Here is a 23,237-nt window from a genome sequence, read left to right on the forward strand (position 1 = left end):
ATGAATGCCTCTGTTCTTTGTTCTTTATCATTTTGATCATCTTGATTGCCAAATTCCTCCAGCAACACACTTCCAAACTCAAACCAAAAATACTTTACCTCTACTATCCCATTCCCAGAGCCCACATTCAAGCCTTCTGCCCTTTGATCACTTATCCCCTTAAAAATGCTCTCTGACTTCATCTCCTTCACTCCAACATGCCTATCATTTCCCAAGTGGATAATGAGCCTAGACCTCATGACCATCCACACATACTACTTTATCACCAGCACATTCAAGTCCCAACCATCCTTCTCCTTCTGCACTTGTCCTGAAAACTCCCAAATTAAAACACTCCTACAATCTGACTTCATTTTTAAATAGGAGCTGACATCTGGTCCTGAGGGAAACTGCATACACAGAGAGATATCTGAACTGCCACAGACTCCAGGCATTCAGTCTTAGCTAAGGCCTTTAATACTCTCAGCAATCTATGTATTTGTCTTTGTTCTGCAACATTTGCCATATGCAGTAGCTAAGTTTTTTTCTCTTTCTTCCATTAAACCCTTATCCCCTTCATTTTTAGTAAAAACATTACTTCACAAAGGAAATAGAAATCATTAAGCAAGAAGTCCCTCAACTTTTGAACCCCACACCTAAATTGGTTATTTCTGCATCCATCATATCTCTTTCCTTTCAGTCTCAGAGGAAGAGCATTGCATCCTTCTGTGTTTCAAGGCTAATCCTTCCATCTAAACTCTTAATCCTTTCCCACCTGTATACCCTGGGCTTACCATCAATTTTTACTTTCCCTGTATTTTCACATCCTCCCAGTCTGTGAACTCTTTTTCCCAAACCTGTGGACATGCTAAATGCTTTCCAGCTTAAAAAAAAACCAAACTCTGTAATTTCTAGCTACTACTTTCCCACTTCTTTTTTTCATCTTTCAACTTTTTGAATTTACCTGTTTCTTACTCACTCATTTACTCCTCGATTTGTTATAATTTGAATCCACTCTACTAGCCCAATGAAACTGTTATATAAAGGTTAAAAATAACCTCCTTATTGTCAAATCCAATGAAAACTTTTCAAACTGTTTCTTTTTCCCCCCTCCAATTTTATTGAGATATAATTGTCATATATCAGTGTATAAGTTTAAGGTGTACAGCAGTGGTCCCCAACCCCCGGGCAGCAGACCAGTACTGGTCTGTGGGCCATTTGGTACCAGTTCGCAGAGAAAGAATAAATAACTTACATTATTTTTGTTTTATTTATATTTAAGTCTGAATGATGTTTTATTTTTAAAAATGACCAGATTCCCTCTGTTACATCCATCTAAGACTCACTCTTGACACTTGTCTCAGTCACGTGATACATTTATCCTTCCCACCCTAAAGGCCGGTCTGTGAAAGTATTTTCTGACATTAAACCGGTCCATGGCCCAAAAATGGTTGGGGACCACTGGTGTACAGCATAATGGTTTGACTTACATATATTGAGAAATGATTACTGCAATAAGTTTACTTAACATCCATCATCTCATAAAGATACAATAGAGCAAAAAAGGAAGAAAATTTTCCTTGTGATCAGAACTCTCAGGATTTACTCTCTTAACATATACTTTTTTTTATGGAGTTACAGAGACAAAGAAAGAGACACAGAGAGGGACAGACAGGCAGGAAGGGAGAGAGATGAGAAGCATCAGTTCTTCATTGTGGAACCTTAGTTGTTCATTGATTGCTTTCTCATATGTGCCTTAACCAGAGGGCTCCAGCTGAGGCAGTAATCTCTTGCTCAAGCCAGCGACCTTGGGCTTCAAGACAGTGACTTTTGGGCTCAAGCCAGCAACCATGGGGTCATGTCTATGATCCCAAGCTCAAGCCAGCAACCTTGCGCTCAAGCTGGCGATCTTGGGGTTTCGAACCTCGGTCCTCTGCATCCCAGGCCAACACTCTATCCACTGTGCCACTGCCTGGTCAGGCAACATAAACTTTCATATATATCATTTAGCAGGGTTAACTATTATACTAAATGCTATATCCCTTGTACTTATTTATCTTACAACTGGAAGTTTGTACCCCTTAAACAACTCCCCTTCCTCCTACCCCAGATTTTGTTTTTCTTGAATTTCTAGAAATATTTGACAACATTGACTACTTTTTCTTCCTAAAATATTCTCCCTTTAGCATCTGTGACCACTGTCTTCTGGCTCTTTTCATTTTTTTAAAATTTACTTGCTTGGTTCATTAATTCTTTTACTCATGCAGCCCTTAAATGTTGGTATTCCCTAGGGTTCTACCACCAGCTCTCTCCTCTCTCTACTCATGTTTTTCTCAACAGTTTCATCTATTACCATAATTTAACTAGCATCTATATGCTCATGGCTCCCCAAATTTCATCTCCAGCTCAGATCTCTCTCTTGAGCAAAACTCCATTAGAACCAATGTTCAAAATTTAATTGAACATCAATTACCTCCCACCAAATTTATTCATGTTGTATTTCTTGTCCTGGTTAATGGTACTACCAGATACTCAGAAACTAAGCCTTAAATTTAATACTTTTACTTCTTTTCCTCTATACAATGTAATAATCAGTTAATATCACCAGTCTCACCACCTCTAATCCATCCTATATACCAGGGGTCGGGACCTTTTTGACTGAGAGAGCCATGAACACCACATATTTTAAAATGTAATTCTGTGAGAGCCATACAACGACCCATGTACGGTATGCATTATCCAATAAAAATTTGTTGTCCCAGAGGACAACCATGAACATGAGCGGTAGGAAATGAATGGATTGTAATACATGAGAATGTTTTATATTCTTAACATTATTTTTTTATTAAAGATTTTTCTGCAAGCCAGATGCAGCCATCAAAAGAGCCACATCTGGCTCGTGAGCTATAGGTTCCCAACCCCTACTATATAATGTTATAAGTGTTTTTCATATAATACCTCCCTCCACACTCCCAACACCCCCACCAGAAGCTGTCTTCATTTCCTGCTTTTCTGTCCCTCACCACTTCAACCTCTATTCCTGAACTATCTTCAGTTTCTGTATACATCATATTCTTTCAAGTTTCCAAGCCTTTTTAATGTTCCCTATAAGTCAAATACTCTGAAACTTCCACCAGGAGAACTTTCTATCCTTCAAAGCCCAATTCAAGTTACAGTTCCTCTGTAAATCCTCCCCTGAAAGGTCTCAGAGTCAGCTTCATTGCTTTTTCTTTAGGCAGCCCCTGACCTACTCTACCAGGACACACTTCTATCATAGCACTTGCCTCACTCCACAGCATTTGTATTTTGTGCTTGTCTCCTCTACTAGGCAGGGGTTCCGTAGGGACACAAAGCAATAGTAATTGCCATGTCATGCTCAATAGTTTTCCAAATCAAATCATCCAAATCATCTGTGCCCAAGACAGAACTATACTCTTAATCCTAGCTAAAGAAAGTGGAAAAAAAAAAGTCATGGTGGCAAAGGAGAAAAAAAAAACAGTGAAGGGAAGAGCAAATAGAATAAGGAGTTTGAGAAAGCACAGCTAGTTAGAGACAGACTATCAGGGGAACAAAATTATTTATTTGTCATTGTTTTCTAATAAACCACAACTATAAAAATTTTAAAAATGAGCAAATGAAGGCAAAATGCAAGCTGTGCAAATAATAGATGTAAATAGACAATTGGGAGGACAGCAGACTGCCCTCCAATAAAAAAGTGATATTTGAAGTGTCATTGTCATTCAGGTCTAATATCTGAAAATTCATATTTTTTCTTTGTTTTGATTGTCAGTCTTAAAGACAAAAAGTGAGAATTGTACACATTCACAAAATAAAAAGAATGATAATTTTCATAATTTAAATAGCCTATTTTATCTATTCTTTATCACATTTATTAGAATTATGAAATTAATTTTCTAGGAAATTGAAAGAGCATACACCCTATTCTTCCTAAAATTAGTTTTATATTTTAGGCAGTTTCTTATTCATCTTTGTGTTTCAGTGTCTAGCACAAAGCAGATACCTCAATAAATGTTTGTAGAATTAATGAAGAAAGGAATCATTAGGAGAAAACCCTGACAGTCTACAGAGAAAAGGAAGGGCTCTTAATTCTTAAACACTTACCTGGTTTAAGGCCACATGCATCTGATCCACCAAGAATACATAGAGCTCACTAATGAATACCTGCAGTTCTGCTTGGCTTTCAAATGATGTTGTTTTCAAGTACTTCTCTCTCACAATCTTTACCACAGCATGCTGCAAGAGACACATCACCACACACCTCCCTTGAGCTTCTGGTCTAATGCTCATCAGAATTTCACAAGTACAGTAATTGATTTCTCCCTTGGTGACTGCTAATCTGTTGGCTCTCTGATTTTTTCCCCTAATCAACATACTCTATATGACTTCTTTTCTTGATGTCACCATCACAGCTAATACAATCAATGCAGGACTCAAACTGTGTGAAGAAAGTCATAAAGCTGAAGAAAGCCTTAGCATTAGGTTTATACATTGTGTCTCTTATGGTGGCCACCCAATTCAAGGGAGAAAGTCCTGATTTGAGAAACTGGAGAATGGAATTCAGGTTCTAATTCTGCCACTGTACAACCTCATAAATTACTTTATACTTGGTACCTTGGTTTTCTCATTTGTTAAATAGATATGTACTTCTGGTATTACTGTCTTACTTCAGAAGATGATTGAGAAGCTGAAAATAAATAAGAGGTGATGAAGCTTAAAATTCTGTACAAATAACATATGTCTGTAGGCAAGATGGCTTCTTTTTCTTTTTCTTCCCTAAGCTAACATTATTGCCAGGTTTTATATTAAGCATATTCCATGCATTATATTATTTAATTCTTATAATGACTCTATATGATAATATTAATATTATCCCTCATTGTTAGGCAAAAAAATTGAGGCTCAGAAAGGTAATATCACTTGATTAAGGTCACCCAGCTAATAATGGTAGAACCAGAATGAAACTGAGATGTGTCTATGCCTCCTACTGAGAACATTCTCTTGCCTTCATTAGCATCAGTTGTTTTTACTTTATACTTTCTTTCTTTGCATTTGTATATGAAAAGAAAGCACATGTATATGAGCACATATAGTGTTCATAAAGAACACTACACCAGAGGATGAAAACGCCACCCAAGTGCCAGAAAAAAGACTTTTGTCAGGCAGTGTGGTGAGTAACATACTATTTCATCCATTCCTTAACACAAGTTTTTGGGATGTTAGTACAGGGGGTCCTCAGGTATATGAAAAGAAAGTACATGCATTTTCATGTGCTTTCTTTGTGTTTACTTGGTACAGTACAAACACATCGTGAGTGTGTATAAAGAGGCAGTGCAGTGCAGCAGTTGAGAACGTGCTTTCTGAAGCCAGGCTGCCAAAACTGGTGTCCCATCTTTGCCCTTTACTAATGTGACCTTGGGTAAATTATTTGAACAACTAATGCTACATTTCTCCATCTGTAAAATAGGGAGTACCTACCTCATAAGGGTTGTCATGAGGATTAAATTAGTAAAATAGGAAGCATTTTATATTTTTTTTAATTTTATTTTTTTAATGGGGCGACATCAATAAATCAGGATACATATATTCAAAGATAACAAGTCCAGGTTATCTTGTCGTTCAATTATGTTGCATACCCATCACCCAAAGTCAGATTGTCCTCTGTCACCTTCTATCTAGTTTTCTTTGTGCCCCTCCCCCTCCCCCTTTCCTTCTCCCTTTCCCCCCCCCCCCCCCCCCCCCCCCCCCGTAACCACCACACTCTTGTCAATGTCTCTTAGTTTCACTTTTATGTCCCACCTACGTATGGAATAATGCAGTTCCTGGTTTTTTCTGATTTACTTATTTCGCTTCGTATCATGTTATCAAGATCCCACCATTTTGCTGTAAATGTTCCGATGTCATCATTTCTTATGGCTGAGTAGTATTCCATAGTGTATATGTGCCACATCTTCTTTATCCAGTCATCTATTGACGGGCTTTTTGGTTGTTTCCATGTCCTGGCCACTGTGAACAATGCTGCAATGAACATGGAGCTGCATGTGTCTTTACGTATCAATGTTTCTGAGTTTTTTGGGTATATACCCAGTAGAGGGATTGCTGGGTCATAAGGTAGTTCTATTTTCAGTTTTTTGAGGAACCACCATACTTTCTTCCATAATGGTTGTACTACTTTACATTCCCACCAACAGTGTATGAGGGTTCCTTTTTCTCCACAGCCTCTCGAACATTTGTTATTACCTGTCTTGTTAATAATAGCTAATCTAACAGGTGTGAGGTGGTATCTCATTGCAGTTTTGATTTGCATTTCTCTAATAACTAAAGAAGATGAGCATCTTTTCATATATCTGTTGGCCATTTGTACTTCCTCCTGGGAGAAGTGTCTGTTCATGTCCTCTTCCCATTTTTTTATTGGATTGTTTGTTGTTGAGTTTTATGAGTTCTTTGTATATTTTGGATATTAGGCCCTTATCTGAGCTGTTGTTTGAAAATATCAATTCCCATTTAGTTGTCTTTCTGTTTATTTTGTTATCAGTTTCTCTTGCTGAGCAAAAACTTCTTAGTCTGATGTAGTCCCATTCATTAATTTTTGCCTTCACTTCTCTTGCCTTTGGAGTCAAATTCATAAAATGCTCTTTAAAACCCAGGTCCATGAGTTGAGTACCTATGTCTTCTTCTATGTACTTAATTGTTTTAGGTCTTATGTTTAGATCTTTTATCTATTTTGAGTTAATTTTAGTACAGGGGGACAAACTGTAGTCCAGTTTCATTCTTTTGCATGTGGCTTTCCAGTTTTCCCAGCACCATTTATTGAAGAGGCTTTCTTTTCTCCATTGTGTATTCTTGGCCCCTTTATCAAAAATTATTTGACTATATATATGTGGTTTTATTTCTGGACTTTCTATTCTGTTCCATTGGTCTGAGTGTCTATTTTTCTGCCAATACCATGCTGTTTTGATTGTCGTGGCCCTATAATATAGTTTGAAGTCAGGTACTGTAATGCCCCCAGCTTCATTCTTTTTCTTTAGGACTGCTTTGGCTATTCGGGGTTTTTTATAGTTCCATATAAATCTGATGATTTTTTGCTCTATTTCTTTAAAAAGTGTCATTGGAATTTTGATGGGAATTGCATTAAATTTGTATATTGCTTTGGGTAATATAGCCATCTTGATTATATTTATTCTTCCTAACCAAGAACAAGGTATATTCTTCCATCTCATTATATCTTTTTCGATTTCCCTTAACAATGGTTTATAGTTCATTTTATTTTTTTTTATTGATTTTTAGAGAGAGGGGGGAGAGAGAGAGAGAGAGAGAAAGGGGAGGAGCAGGAAGCATCAACTCCCATATGTGCCTTGACCAGGCAAGCCCAGGGTTTCGAACCAGCAACCTCAGTGTTCCAGGTCGATGCTTTATCCCGGTTTATAGTTTTCATTATATAAGTCCTTTACATTCTTTGTTATGTTTATTCCTAAGTATTTTATTTTTTTTGTTGCAATCATGAAGGGGATTATTCTTTTGAGTTCATTCTCAATTGTTTCATTGTTGGCATATAGAAAGGCTATTGACTTCTGTATGTTAATTTTGTATCCTGCGACCTTACTGTATTGGCTTATTGTTTCTAGTAGTCTTTTTGTGGATTCTTTGGGGTTTTCGATGTATAGGATCATATCATCTGCAAAAAGTGATACCTTTACTTCTTCTTTTTCGATATGGATGCCTTTTATTTCTTTGTCTTGTCTGATTGCTCTGGCTAGAACTTCTAGTACCACATTAAATAAGAGTGGAGAGAGTGGACAACCCTGTCTTGTTCCTGATTTAAGAGGGAAAACCTTCAGTTTAGTGCCATTTAATATGATGTTAGCTGATGGTTTATCATATATGGCCTTTATCATGTTGAGATATTTTCCTTCTATACCCATTTTGTTGAGAGTCTTAAACATAAAATTGTGTTGTATTTTATCAAAAGCCTTTTCTGCGTCTATTGATAAGATCATGTGGTTTTTGTTCTTTGTTTTGTTGATATGGTGTATTACGTTAACCGTTTTACGTATGTTGAACCATTCTTGAGATTCTAGGATGAATCCCACTTGATCATGATGTATTCTTTTTTTAATATGTTGTTGTATTCGATTTGCTAGTATTTTGTTTAGTATTTTAGCATCTGTATTCATTAGAGATATTGCTCTCTAGTTTTCTTTTTTTGTGCCATCCTTGCCTGGTTTTGGTATGAGGGTTATATTGGCCTCATAAAATGTGTTTGGAAGTATTGCTTCTTCTTCAATTTTTTGGAAGACTTTGAGTAGAATAGGAACCAAGTCTTCTTTGAATGTTTGATAAAATTTGCTGGTATAGCCGTCAGGGCCTGGACTTTTATTTTTGGGGAGGTTTTTAATGGTTTTTTCTATTTCTTCTCTACTAATAGGCCTGTTTGGGCTTTCTGCTTCTTCTTGACTCAGTCTAGGAAGGCTGTATTGTTCTAGGAATTTATCCATTTCTTCTAGGTTGTTGAATTTAGTGGCATAAAGTTTTTCATAGTATTCTACAATAACTCTTTGTATATCTATGGTGTCCGTGGTGATTTCTCCTCTTTCATTTTGGATTTTGTTTATATGAGTTCTTTCTCTTTTTTCCTTGGTAAGTCTTGCCAAGGGTTTGTCAATTTTGTTGATCTTTTCAAAGAACCAGCTCCTTGTTCTATTAATTTTTTCTATAGTTTTTCTGTTCTCTATTTCATTTATTTCTGCTCTGATTTTTATTATCTCCTTTCTTTGGCTGGTTTTGGGTTGTCTTTGTTCTTCTTTTTCTAGTTCCTTAAGGTGTGAAGTTAAGTGGTTCACTTGGGCTCTCTTTTGTTTGTTCATATATGCCTGAAGTGATATGAACTTCCCTCTTATCACTGCTTTTGCTGCATCCCATAGATTCTGATATGTCATATTGTCATTTTCATTAGTCTGTATATATCTTTTGATCTCTGCACTTATTATATTTCTTCTTTGACCCATTCATTTTTTAAAAGTATGTTGTTTAGTTTTCACATTTTTGTGGGATTTTTTTCCTCTTTTTTGCAGTTGAATTCTAGTTTCAAGGCTTTATGATCAGAAAATATGCTTGGTACAACTTCGATTTTTCAGAATTTGCTGATGTTGTTTTTGTGGCCCAACATATGGTCAATTCTTGAGAATGATCCATGTACACTGGAGAAAAATGTATACTCAGTCACTTTGGGATGAAATGTCCTGTAGATGTCTATCATATCCAGGTGCTCTAGTGTTTTGTTTAAGGCCACTATGTCTTTGTTGATTCTCTGTTTGGATGACCGATCTAGAGCCGTCAGCAGTGTATTGAGGTCTCCAAGTATGATTGTATTTTTGTCAGTTTTTGTTTTAAGGTCAATAAGTAGCTGTCTTATATATTTTGGTGCTCCTTGGTTTGGTGCATATATATTAAGAATTGTTATGTCTTCTTGATTCAGTGTCCCCTTAGCCATTATGAAATGGCCATTTTTGTCTCTGAGTACTTTTGCTGTTTTGTAGTCAGCATTATCAGATATGAGTATTGCTACGCCTGCTTTTTTTTGGATGTTATTTGCTTGGAGTACTGTTTTCCAGCCTTTCACTTTGAATTTGTTTTTATCCTTGTTACTTAGATGAGTTTCCTGTAGGCAGCATACAGTTGGATTTTCTTTTTTTTTTTTTCTTTTTTTTTTTGGTATTTTTCCGAAGCTGGAAACGGGGAGAGACAGTCAGACAGACTCCCGCATGCGCCCGACCGGGATCCACCCGGCACGCCCACCAGGGGCGACGCTCTGCCCACCAGAGGGCGATGCTCTGCCCCTCTGGGGCGTCGCTCTGCCGTGACCAGAGCCAGTCTAGCGCCTGGGGCAGAGGCCAAGGAGCCATCCCCAGCGCCCGGGCCATCTTTGCTCCAATGGAGCCTTGGCTGCGGGAGGGGAAGAGAGAGACAGAGAGGAAGGAGGGGGGCAGGGTGGAGAAGCAAATGGGCGCTTATCCTATGTGCCCTGGCCGGGAATCGAACCCGGGTCCCCCGCACACCAGTCTGACGCTCTACCGCTGAGCCAACCGGCCAGGGCCGGATTTTCTTTTTTAATCCATTCTGCTACTCTGTGCCTTTTTATTGGTTAGTTTAATCCATTTATATTTAGTGTAATTATTGACACTTGTGAGTTCCCTATTGCCATTTTATATATTGCTTTCTGTTAGTTTTGTGTCTTGTTTGATCCTCTTTTTTGTTTTTTTATCTTTTGTTTTTATTTGGTTTTATTCCATACATCTTTCCTCTGTTGCTATCTTTTTAATCTCAAGTGCATCTGTGGTGGTTTTTTCAATGGTGGTTACCTTTAAGTAATGAAAAGGGTTTCTACCCTGTTCATTGTAGCGACCTATTTTGTGAGTACTTTTGCACTCCATCGTCCTTTGCTACTGTTAATCTCCATCTTCTCCCCCCCCTTTTTTTTGTTGTTGTCACAGTTTAAATTTGGTTTTATTGTGTTCTTCTTGGAGCTTTTACTTGTGGCTTTGTTTTTTTTTTTTGTCCTTTGTATCTGATTGGAGAACCCTCTTTAGTAATTCCTGGAGTAGGGGTTTTCTGATGATAAATTCCCTCATCTTTTCTGTATCTGTGAATGTTTTTATTTCTCCTTCATATTTGAAGGATAGCTTTGATGGGTATAGTATTCGTGGCTGAAAGTTCCTCTCTTTCAGGACTTTAAATATTGGGGTCCACTCTCTTCTAGCTTGTAGTTTCTGCTGAGAAATCTGATGATAATCTAATGGGCCTTCCTTTATATATTGTATTCTTCTTTTCCCTGGCTGCCTTGAGAATTTTTTCTTTGCTGTTGGTTTGTGTCAATTTCATTATGATATGCCTTGGAGTAGGTTTGTTGGGGTTAAGAAAACTCGGAGTTCTCTTTGCTTCTTGAACTTGAGGCTTTAGTTCTTTCCACAGGCTTGGGAAGTTCTCATCTATTATTTGTTTGAGTTTGTTCTCCATTCCATTTTCTCTCTCTTCTCCCTCTGATATACCTATTATTCTTATGTTATTCTTTTTGATGGAGTCCGATAATTCTTGTAGGGCTATCTCATTTTTTTTAATTTTTTGAGTCTCTTTCTTCTTCTCTCTGTTGTGCCTCAAGTTGCTTGTCTTCTATTTCACTAATCCTCTCTTCTATCTGACCTGTTCTATTAGCTAAGCTTGTTACTTCGTCTTTCAACTCGTGAATTGAGTTTTTCATCTCTGTTTGATTTGTTTTTATAGTTTCAATTTCCTTGGAAATATATTCTTTGTGTTCATTGAGTTGTTTTCTGAGCTCCCTAAATTGCCTTTCTGTGTTTTCTTGTGTATCTCGGAGGATTTTTAGGATTTCTATCTTGAATTCTCTGTCATTTAGCTCCAAGGTTTCCAATATATTAAATTTTTTCTCCATAGATTTTTCCTCATCTAGCTGTGTTACCTCTCTTTCTTTTGTATCCATGATATTCGATTTTCTCTTCCTTAATGGCATCTGAGGGTGGTTTTGTTGATAGTATTAATGAGATTTAATAAAGAATAAAAAGTTAAAAAATAAAAAATCGAAAAGAGTTGGTTTTTTTTAATAAAAATTAATAATGAAATAGAGAAAAATAAAATAAAATAAAAATTTTAAAAAAAGGAAATTATTCCCCCCCTCCTTTTTTCCTCTCCTCTCCTCTCCCCTTTTTCTTGAGAAAATCTTGTGGTGAACTGTGAATTATAACAAACAATGCCTGTAATGGAGGGCCTGAATTGGGGAAAAGTAATAAAGGGGCAAAAAAAAAAAAAAAAGAAAGAAAGAAAGAAAGAAAAAAGAAGGGGGTATGGACCCACAAAAAGCAAATAAGGAAAAAATTTGGGTCAAGAATAAAATAATTTGCTTTTATGTGTTGGTTGACTAAGATTTATGATGAGAGGAATAAGAGGGAAACAGAAAACTGGGGGGACAAATTAAAAAATTACTATTGTATTTAGTGGAACAAGAACTAGATAAAATGGAGAGCCAGGGATGGGAGCACTGCTAGTGAGTTAAAAAGGTGAAGTAAAAACCCCCCAAAATGCCACAAACATAAGTTTGAGTTCCAGATAAGATAATTTGTTTGTTATTGAGGTTTGAATGAGAGGAGATGTAAAGGAGAAAGGAAGAAACTAATATAGAGAGAGAAAAGAAAGAGAGAGAGAGAGAAAAAAGAGGGAACCACTAAAAGAAGAAAAAATAAAAAAGACGAGAGAGAGAGAGAGAGAGTTAAGGGTTTTGGAGTTCAACCCTCATAGAGAGAAAGGAAGAGGAAAGAAAAGATAATGGGAGATGTAACACTTATGGGTAGTGTAGTTCAAGGAGAGGAGAGAGTAAGACCGGCAGAGAGTTAATCGGCCAAATTGGAGGAGGAAAAAAAAAATATCAAGAATGAGGATAAGAGAAACAAATGGACAAATATAATAAAATGGGATAGGTTATAAAGTCTGCAGATTATTCTTGATTTTGAGAGGTTATCTTCTTGCTTTTTCTTTTCTCTCCCTCTTCCTGGTCGGTGACTCTGTACCCCAGGTTCTGCCCCTTTGGCACGCTCAGGTAGAGGTTTGCAGTTGATAAGTCTCTATGGTGATGTCATGTATTGTGCTTTAGTCTCGTTGGCAGTCGAGGCTCATTAGTATTTATAGGGTCCGACAGTGAGGGAGTCCGTGTTCCTGGAGCCTTTCTCCTAGTCTTTCCTTCCTCAATTAGTAGCCTGATAATCCAGCTATGGGGTTGCTGCTGCCTCTGCCTCTGCCTGGATAGTAAGAGGCTCAAAGAGCTGGCAACTCCCCACTCTATTCCCACTCAGCACAGGGCTCTGGGTAAGGCTCAGTCAGTCAGAGCTGCTAGCATAATCAAGCGGGGCTTCCACCCACTCAAAGACCTCTGGCTCTGCCACTCTGTCCGGTAACACAGGCGGGCGCCCACTCCCGGGGCGCTTGGAGGAAACTCCCGCTCACTATCTGCGTGTGCAGACCAGGATATCAGGCCGGCAGTCTCACGCTCTGAGTGAAACCCCCAACCACATGAAAAAGTTCCAGCGTTGGAATTGGCTCTCGCTCCGTCCCCATGTGTGGCTTTTGCAAGGTGCTGGGGCGGCCCGAGATTCCGCTTTGGCCCACACAAAGGCCCCTGACTCTGCCCCTCTGTGCGATAACATGGGCGCGCACTGCCGAGGCACTCAGAGGAATTTCTCGCTCACGCAGACCAGGATATAAGGCCGGCCGCGTTTCCCTCTGAGTGAAACCCCCACCAGCATGGAAAAGTTCCACCGTTGGAATTAGTTCTCTCTCCCTCCCGTGCGCGGCTTTCCCAGGGCGCTGGGGCTGCCCAGAGATTCCGCTTTCGGCCCACACAAAGGCCTCTGACTCTGCCTCTCTGTGGGATAACATGGGCGCCCACTCCCGGGGCTTTGGAAGGAATCTCTCGCCCACTATCTGCACACGCCGACCAGGGGATCAGGGATAATGGCTGCCCTGCTTGTCTTTCTTTGTCTGGGTTTGGCACGAGTATTAGCTTGTATTGCCCGGGTTGCCACAGGAACAGTTTTTCCTCGGCTTGGATCTCCGTGCCATAGCCTGGTTCGGCCGTTTGTGCTGCGGCCTGGATCTATTCACCCTGTTTGCCCGCCTCAGTTTCTATATTCACAGATCCCAGAGAAAGCCGCCCTGTTTAGGTTAGTGAGGAAGGCGGAGCATTTCTTACTCCCTATTTCCTTCGGGGTTTGGTTATATATTTAGCCAATTTTTTGCTCGACCATACCTTCAGGTGTATTGTGAAACATCTGGAGGCTCCAAGGATAGGTTTTTCTGTTTCTGGTTGAAGATCTTGTTGAGTTTTGGGGGAGATTTATCGGTATCGCTTCCTACCCCGCCATTACTCTGACGTCAGGAAGCATTTTAAAAGTTGTCAGTTATACAGCAAATGCTCAATAAATGTTAGCCACTATTGTTCAGGAAATTATAACTAGGTAAATATTTCTAAAATATTAGTGATTCTATGGGCTAGGGAAAGGTTTATAATAGGAGACAGAGATAATATTAGTCATGGAATCAGTACCGGGGACAGAGTTTCTGCCTGCTAGAACAACAGGAAACCTGGCTCAAAATCAGATAGGATATAAAACTGAGACTCCTGGACATAAATTAAAGGGAAGTGGTTACCAGTGGGAGGGAGATGCGGGGGACAGGGATGTGCGGGAGGGGGATGTGGAGGAAGGGTATAAAGAGAAACATATATAAGGTGATGGAAAATGATGTGACTTTGGGAGATGGGTATACAACATAATCAACAGTTCAAATGCTATAGAAATGTTTACTTGAAATCTATGTACTCTTGTTAATCAATGTCACCCTGTTAAATTTAATTTTCTAAATAATTTTTTTTTTTAAATCTGGCCAGCTCAGAATCAGTTTCTTAAGAGCTCATACTCATAAAGAATACTGAACTAAAGCTGCACACGAGTGGAGCTTCTCCTCACATTCTACCTCGGAGAGCATAGCTCTCTGCACCAACAGCCTGGAAGACGAGAGCATAGCCCAACAGAACCACAGGAAAAATGACAGCTAGTTATGTAGACACGATGCTTCATAAAACTCATGGAATAATTAAATAAATGAATAGTTACCTTGAGTTGTTCTTTGAAAGCAAAGTATTTTCCAGAGCAATTAAGTTCATAGTTGAGCTGGCACTTCTGGTCTTCCAGGGTTTCACTATCTATATCACCCCTCAGTTTGGCCACCTGTTTTCCAAACATCCTGTGATACTCATCCAGAATGGCTCTAGAAATGCTCTTGATCTGCATGTGGTAGTCACTTACTACCTAGGAAAATACAAAATGTCTGGTAAAGAGCCCTTAAAGCAGTCAAGATGTGGAATGAAACTCTGAAACTGAATTGTGTTTTACATTCAGTAACACTGTAGGTATAAACTGCCTTTTTCTTCCCAGCTCTGAGACCATCAATCAAAGATTAAACACTGACCATTATCCATTGTAAGTCACTGGTCACAGACACAGGAAAGAAAATATGTGAAGCTATAATTTCTCACCCCTTCTGAAAAACACATTGAAGAATCCATGCCTATTTTCAAATGATGCACTCAACACCTTATTACTTATAGGGTCACCTTGGCTTTGGCACTTGCCTTCTGAGCTCCTCCTGTCCTGCGGGTTAGAGGTGGCCTTGGAGGAATCATTTCCTTGACCCTGCATCAGGAAACAACAACTTTATTATCTGCAGATTTATGTTCTCCTATTTTCCACCACCAAAGAGTCTGGGTGGGGGAGACCTAAGGTCTGTTCTCCCACCATACTTAAGCACTGTGCTATTCTCTCATGTGAAAGCCTAGACATGAAACTCTAGAACAGTATATAGCTGTGGACTAGAGAGGAATGAAGCAAAGAAGCAGCTACTCAGAGAGCAGCTAAGTCGTACTTTTGCCTAATTTGAGCCCTAGCTTCACCTTTACATATATATTTTTAAATCACTGCTGTGTACAAGGGGCTACTTGGCTCAGGGGTTAGAAAGGAACAGGTGTTATGATTTTAGGTACGCTCAGTAGAGTCTCTGAAAGTATAAAGTTTTGGAAACTGAAATGATACAATCAAGTGAAAGCTTTTCTTTCTTCTCCATCTAGATTATAATTTATAAGACTGTTTTATATTATAATAATGATAACAGACATTATGGTGAGTAAAAAAATACATTTTGTCACTATCAAACTACTTCTGTCAAAACTTCTACCTTCCATTTTTAGGACAGTTTACAAGAACCTGAATGGAGGTAAGCTATTGCTCTTCCTCCTTTATAGTTTCAGATTCCTGCTGAAGTATTTTGTCCTGCCTTGGAGTATAATCAAATCAAAAATCCAATCAAAATCACAAATTCAATTTTTCTTTAATAGATCTTATGTAATTTCAAATGTTAATTTTACGTGGTTTTTTTTTTTTTCATTTTTCTAAAGCTGGAAACAGGGAGAGACAGTCAGACAGACTCCCGCATGCGCCCGACCGGGATCCACCCGGCACGCCCACCAGGGGCGACGCTCTGCCCGCCAGGGGGCGATGCTCTGCCCATCCTGGGCGTCGCCATGTTGCTACCAGAGCCACTCTAGCGCCTGAGGCAGAGGCCACAGAGCCATCCCCAGCGCCCGGGCCATCTTTGCTCCAATGGAGCCTTGGCTGCGGGAGGGGAAGAGAGAGACAGAGAGGAAAGCGCGGCGGAGGGGTGGAGAAGCAAATGGGCGCTTCTCCTGTGTGCCCTGGCCGGGAATCGAACCCGGGTCCTCCGCACGCTAGGCCGACGCTCTACCGCTGAGCCAACCGGCCAGGGCAATTTTACGTGTTTTAATAAAACATATGTATATGATGCAAAGCTTACGAATTATAAAACAATATTATATAATAAACTATCTCCTGCCTGAATGGTGGTGGTGCAGTGGATTGAGCATCAGCCTGAGACACTGAGGGCCCAGGATTAAAATCTCAAGGTTTCTGGCTAGAATGCGGGCTTGTCAGCTTGATCATGGGCTTGTCAGCTTGAGTGCAAGCTTGTTGGCTTGAGCACAGGCTTGCCAGCTTAAATGTGGGGTTGGTGGCATGAGCGTGGATCGTCATCATGATTCCAAGGTCACTGACTAGAGCCCAAAGGTCACTGGCTAGAAGCCTAAGGTTGCTGGCCTGAGCCCAAGATGGCTGGCTTGAGCAAGTGGTCACTGGCTCAGCTTGAGACCCCTGGTCAAGGCATGTATGAGAAGCAATCAATGAACAACTCAAGGGAAGCAACTATGAGTTGATGCTTCTCATCTCTCTCTACCCTTTTCTTTTTCCCTTTCTGTCCTCTCTTAAAAAAAAACCCCACAAAACTATCTCCTTCCAACCTTGTTTTCCAACTACCCAATTTGCTCTCCAGAGACAGTGCTATTTATTCATTCATCCATTCAAAATATATAATGAGGGGCTCCTATCCATCAGGAACTTTTCTAGGTGCTAGGATAGGGCATTAAACAAAATAGACAAAAATGCTTGCCTTCATGGAGTTTCCATTCTAGAGGGGAAAGACATTAAGCAACTTAAACAACAAAAATAAATATGTTAGCGATATGTGCCATGGGGAAAAATAATGCAGGAAGGCAGAGAGATTATGTTGGGACTGGGGTGGTAAAGTAGAAAAACATATTTCTCCAGAGAAAGCCTTACTCACTGAAATGATAACATTTGAGGGAAGTGAGGGAGCAAGTCAAGTAGACACCAGGGGTAAGGAAGTTGTAGGCAAAGGGGACAAGTGTGAAGGTCTTGCTGCAAGAGTATGCTTGGCATGTATAGAAAATAGCAGGGAAGCCAGTTTGGTTGGACTGAAACAGTGAGGACAAAGTAAATGCAGCATATGTAGACCCTTGTGGGCCATTGTAAGGGCTTTGCCTTTTACTCATCGAGTGTGATGAGTAGTCACTGGTAGTTTCTGAGCAGAGGAGTCACATGAGTTGACTTCTATACTATTTAAAGCAATTGCTAGAGAATGATGTATTAAGAATAAAATGCCCAAATGTGCATTGCTGGAAGACTGGAAAAACAAAATGAGATACATCCATACAATTAAATATTAGTCAGCAATAAAAAAAGTACTGATACATGCCACAGTATGGATTACCCTTGATAGCATTCTGTTCAATGAAAGAAACCAGTCACAAAGAAACCACATATTGTATGATTCCATTTCTATAAAAAGTCAAGAGTTGGCAAATCTATACAGACAAAAAGTAGATAAATGGTTTCCAAGAGATGGGGGTGGGATGAGGAGGTTTACATGAGTGTTGGGAGCACTACTAATATATATGGTGTTTCTTTTAGGGGTAATAAAAAAAGTTGATTGTGTCGATGGCTGTACAACTCTGTGTGTATACTAAAACTACTGAATTGTACACTTTAAATGTGTGAAGTGAATGGGATACAAATTATATATCAATAAAGCTGTTATTTGAAAGAAAAAAAAAAAACAGAATAAACTGAAGGGTTGAAGGTAGCTGCAGGAAGGCCAGGTAAGAGATTACTCTGGCTCTGACCAGAGAGTTTTTGAGAATTAGATATACAAATCTGGAGTTCAGGAGAGAGGTCCAGGTTTGATATATAAATTTAGGAGCTGTCAGCATATAGATGGTATGTAGAGTCAAGAGTCTGAATAGAAACCAAGGGAGTAAGTGTAAATTGCAAAGAAGTCCAAGCACTGAGCTCAGCGGAACCCCAATATACAGATTGAAGAGATAGAGAATGCCAGAGAGGGAGGAATAAATTAAGAGAGAATGGTGTTCTGAAAGCCAGGTAAAGAAAGTACTTCCAGGAGAACTGAGTAAGCACTGATGAAAGCTCACAGTGACCCTGAAAATGGACCATTAAATTTAACAATGTGTGTATCACTAATGGCCTTGCTAAGAACATTTATATGAAGAGAAATTACTAGAAACAAATTACTAGATTAAATGATACATGCATTTGTATTTTAATAGCTATTACCAAGTTACCCTCCACAGGCGTTGTACCAATTTATACGCTCACTAGTTTATAGGTGAGAGCCTGTTCCCAAATATCCTAATCAATAATATGAGTTACTAATACTTTTTACTCTGCAATTAAAAAAAAGCATTTCAGGGTAGTTTTAACTTGCATTTATTTTATTATGAAAGTAATTGAGCTGCTTTTCATGTTTAAGAATTTGTTATATATATACAAACACATACACAAGTTTGAGCAAAAGAAGGTTTACAGTTATTCATATGGAAAATAATATAATAATTAATAAATAATATAAGAATAAACCGTGTTTTGCATAATCACAACTGTAAGCCTATTTTTGTACCACCCTGTATTATACATTGACATAGATTCTGCAGCTTGGTACACACATGCCTCAGCTAGAAACCAAAGGCAAATGAACCTTTATGAATATCGAGTCTAATATTCTATCACTGCCATTCTAATAAGCCTTTCCTCTATAATATTTTCAGTTGGGCTAGCTTTGAGGAGAAATATGCCTTCCATCTGCCTATAGCCAAAGAAAAATTTATAGCTAATAATAATTTCTCTTAAGAATCTAAAAATATTTAAAAGTTGATCTATAGCATAATTTTAAAAGTACTATATACAGTTAAACTAAATTGATAAAAAGTCAGAGGTAATAAAAACATTCATAAATTAAAAACAAAATGGCTCTTTTTGTTACAGAAAACAGACTGGTGGTTTCCAGAGTCTAGGGATAGGACATGGGTGAAAAAGGTAAAGGGTCAAAAGGTACAAATTTCCAGTTATAAAATAAGTAAGTCATGGAGATGTAACATATAGCACAGTGACTATAGTAAACAATACTGTACTACATATTTGTAAGTTACTAAGAAATTACACTTAGAAGGTCTGATTACAAGAAAACATTTTTATAATTATGTATGGTGACGAGTGTTAACTAGTTATTGTGGTGATTATTTCGCAATGTATACAAATACCAAATCATCATTTTGTACACCGAAACTAAATATAATGTTATATGTCAATTATACTTCAATTTCAAAAATCACTAAAAATCTCTTCTGCATTGGCTAAAAACTTTAATTAATGATGCTTTTATCCTGTCACTTAGTATTCCCTATGTAAAAGCTCAAATAATTTATTTGTTTCAAAATTTAATGCCAGGAAAATTTGATCTCTGGTGGGACTGGTGTGCATCCTCTTTTATGACTAGAATTGCACAACTTCTAGGGCTTCCCTTTCTGTCAGACAACTCAGATTCGGTGCTTATTTATGACAGCTTTATTTAACACTTTCTTTCTTTTTGTTCCCATGGCTCAAGTTTTGTAACTTCTATTTCTAGATTATTAACTCAATTTTATACAAATATTCATAATTTATTTTTTGAAAGGGGCTTAATTTAAAGTGTTTAAAAGTATAAAAGATAGGCAGGTGACATGATAACTATAACTAGAGAACCCCAAATATTCCACCAGAAAACTACTACAACTGATAAATGAACTCAGTACAGTAACAGAATACAAAATAAATACCCAGAAATCAGTTGATTTTTTTTTTTTAAGCAAGAGAGAGAAAGAGAGAGTGAGAGAGACAGACAGGGTCAGACAGGAAGGGAGAGAGATGAGAAGCATCAACTCATAGTTGTGGCAACTTAGCTGTTTATGATTGTATCTCAGATGTGTCTTGACTGAGGGGCTCCAGCCGAGCCAGTGAGCACTGGCTCAAGCCAGCAACCTTGTACTCAAGCCAGCGACCTTGCGCTCAAGCCAGTGACCTTTGGACCCAAGCCAGCAACCATGGAGTCATAGTATAATCCCCCACTTATGCCAGTGAGCCCACATGCTGAAGCTGGTAAGCCTACACTCACGCTGGATAAGTCTGTCTGTGCTCAAGCCAAACCTTGGGGTTTTCAACCCAGGTCCTCAGTGTCCCAGATAGATGCTCTATCCAATGTGCCATCACCTGGTCAGGCTCAGTTGCATTTTTATACACCAATAATGAACTACCAGAACGGAAAACTAAGAAAACAATCCCGCTCACAATTGTTTCAAAAAATAAAATAAAATGCCTAGGAATAAATTTAACCAATGACATAAAAGGCCTGTATTGAGAAAATCATAATACACTAAATAAAGAAATTGAAAAAGAGGGAAATAAGTGGAAGCACATACTGTGTTCATGAACAGGAAGAATTAACATCACTAAAATGTCCACTCTACCCAAAGCAATCTATAGATTCAATGCAATTTCTATCAAGATACCAATGGCATATTTCACAGAACTAGAACAAATATTTCAAAAAATTATATAAATCACAAAAGACCCTGAACAGCCACAGCAATCTTGAGAAAGACATATAAAGGTGGAAGAATAATGCTACCTAATATCAAACTATACTACAAGACCACAGTAATCAAAACAGCATGGTACTGCCTGACCTGTGGTGGCGCAGTGGATAAAGCATCGACCTGGAAATGCTGAGGTCGCTGGTTTGAAACCTCGGGCTTGCCTGGTCAAGGCACATATGGGAGTTGATGCTTCCAGCTCCTCCCTCTTTCTCTCTCTCCCTCTCTCTCTCCTCTCTAAAAATTAATAAATAAAATTTTAAAAAAAAACCAGTATGGTACTGACATAAAACAGACATATAGGTCAATGGAATAGAATAGAGAGCTCAGAAAAAACACATGCCTTTATAGTCAATTAATATTTGACAAAGAAAGCAAAAACATACAGTGGGGTAAAGATAGTCTTTTCCAGTGTTTTTCAACTGCTGATGTGCAGACTAGTCTGCCAGAAATTTCATGCTGGTTTATGAAAGAGTTAACCATCCTGATGCTGTATGAAGATTATAGATCCAATGATCTTAGTCTAATTCACTTATGCTCAAGATGATTTCTAACTTAGTGTTTCCCGAAATATTCTCCTATTTTCACAAGTGCTCCAAGTGTAAAAAGCTTGAAAGCCACTGGTTTACTCAATAAATGATGTTCAGAAAATTGGACAGATATGTGCAAAAAAAATGAAACTAGATCACTTTCTTATGCCATACACAAGAATAAACTCAAAATGGATTAAGGATTTAAATGTTAGACTTGAAACCAAAAAAACCCTAGAAAAAATATAGGCAGTAAAATCTCAGACATTTTTTATTTTTTCCAAAGTTAGAAGCAGGTAGGCAATCAAACAGACTCCCGCATGTGCCTGACCAGGATCCACCCAGCATGCCCACTGGGGGCAATGCTCGGCCTCTCTGGAGCGTTGCTCCGCTCCAGTTGGAGCCATTCCAGTGCCTGAGGCAGAGGCCACGGAGCTGCCCTCAGTGCCCAGGGCCAAATTTGCTCCAATGGAGCTTTGGCTGTGGAAGGGGAAGAGAGAGAGATAGAGAGGAAGGAGAAGGGGAAGAGTGGAGAAGCAGATGAATGCTTCTCCTGTGTGCCCTGGCCAGGAACTGAACCTGGGACTTCCACATGCCAGGCCAATGCTCTACCGCTGATCCAACCAGCTAGGGTCTCAGACATTTCTTATACCAATAGTTTTTTTGATATATTTCCTTAGGCAAGGAACTTATAAAACTCAACACCAAAAAAACAAACAATCCAATTTAAAAATGGGTGAAGGATCTGAATAAACACTTTTCCAAAGAGGACATGCATATGACCAATAGACATATGAAAAGATGCTAACTGTCACTAATCATCAGAGAAATGCAAATTAGCCTGACCAGGCAGTGGCACAGTAGATAGAGCATCAAACTGGGATGCAGAGGACCTAGGTTCAAAACCCCGATATCACTGGCTTGAGTGTGGGCTCATCCAGTTTGAGAATGGGCTCACCAGCTTGAGTGTGGGATCACTGGCTTGAGCATGGAATCATAGACATGACCCCATGGTCACTGGCTTGAAGTCTAAGGTTGCTGGCTTGAGCCCAAAGGTTGCTGGCTTGAGCAAGGAGTCACTCGCTCTGCTGGAGCCTCCCCCCTCATCAATGCACATATGAGAAAGCAATCAGTGAACAACTAAAGTGCCACAAGAAAGAACTGACACTTCTCATCTCTCTCCCTTCCTGTCTGTCTGCCCTATCTGTCCCTCTCTCTGACTCTCTCTGTCCCTGTCAAAAAAAAGAAAGAAAGAAATGCAAATTAAAACTAAAATGAGATATTACCTCATGCCTGTTAGAATGACTATCATCAATAAATCTACAAACAACAAATGTTGGTGAGGATGTGGAGAAAAGGGACCCTCCTACACTATTGGTGGAAATGCAGACTGGTGTAGCCACTGTGAAAAGCAATACGGAGTTACCTCAAAAAATGTAAAATACAAGTGCCTTATGACCCAGTAATTTCACTTCTGTCAATATATCCAAAGAAATCAGAAATACTGATTCAAAAAATATATGCACCCCTATGTTCACTGAACATTATTTACAATAGCCAAGATTTGGAAGCAACCCAAGTTCCATCAGTAGATGAGGAGATAAAAAAGTCGTCGTATATTTATACAATGGAATACTCCTCAGCTATAAAGAAGAAGGAAATCCTACCCTTTATAACAGCATGAATAGACCTGGAGAACATTACGCTAAGTGAAATAAGCCAGTCAGAGAAAGACAAGTACCATATGATTTCATTCATATATGGAATCTAATTAACAAAATGAACTAACAAGCAAAATAGAA

General features: G+C 38.8%; 1 protein-coding gene across 5 annotated transcripts in view; it reads right to left on the reverse strand.

The window, feature by feature from the left end:
- CFAP70 (cilia and flagella associated protein 70) overlaps nucleotides 1-23,237 on the reverse strand; it is a 172,418-nt gene that overhangs the window by 88,140 nt on the left and 61,041 nt on the right. For all 5 annotated transcript variants that reach the window (XM_066348835.1, XM_066348832.1, XM_066348833.1 and 2 more), the window contains 3 exons: nucleotides 15,191-15,251; nucleotides 14,673-14,867; nucleotides 4,102-4,233 (listed from right to left, as the gene is read on the reverse strand). In XM_066348835.1, the coding sequence (XP_066204932.1) occupies nucleotides 4,102-4,233; nucleotides 14,673-14,867; nucleotides 15,191-15,251 (388 nt within the window). The remainder of the gene's footprint in view (nucleotides 1-4,101; nucleotides 4,234-14,672; nucleotides 14,868-15,190; nucleotides 15,252-23,237) is intronic.

Source organism: Saccopteryx leptura, chromosome 9 (genome assembly GCF_036850995.1).
Source record: "Saccopteryx leptura isolate mSacLep1 chromosome 9, mSacLep1_pri_phased_curated, whole genome shotgun sequence".
Lineage (NCBI taxonomy): Eukaryota > Metazoa > Chordata > Mammalia > Chiroptera > Emballonuridae > Saccopteryx > Saccopteryx leptura.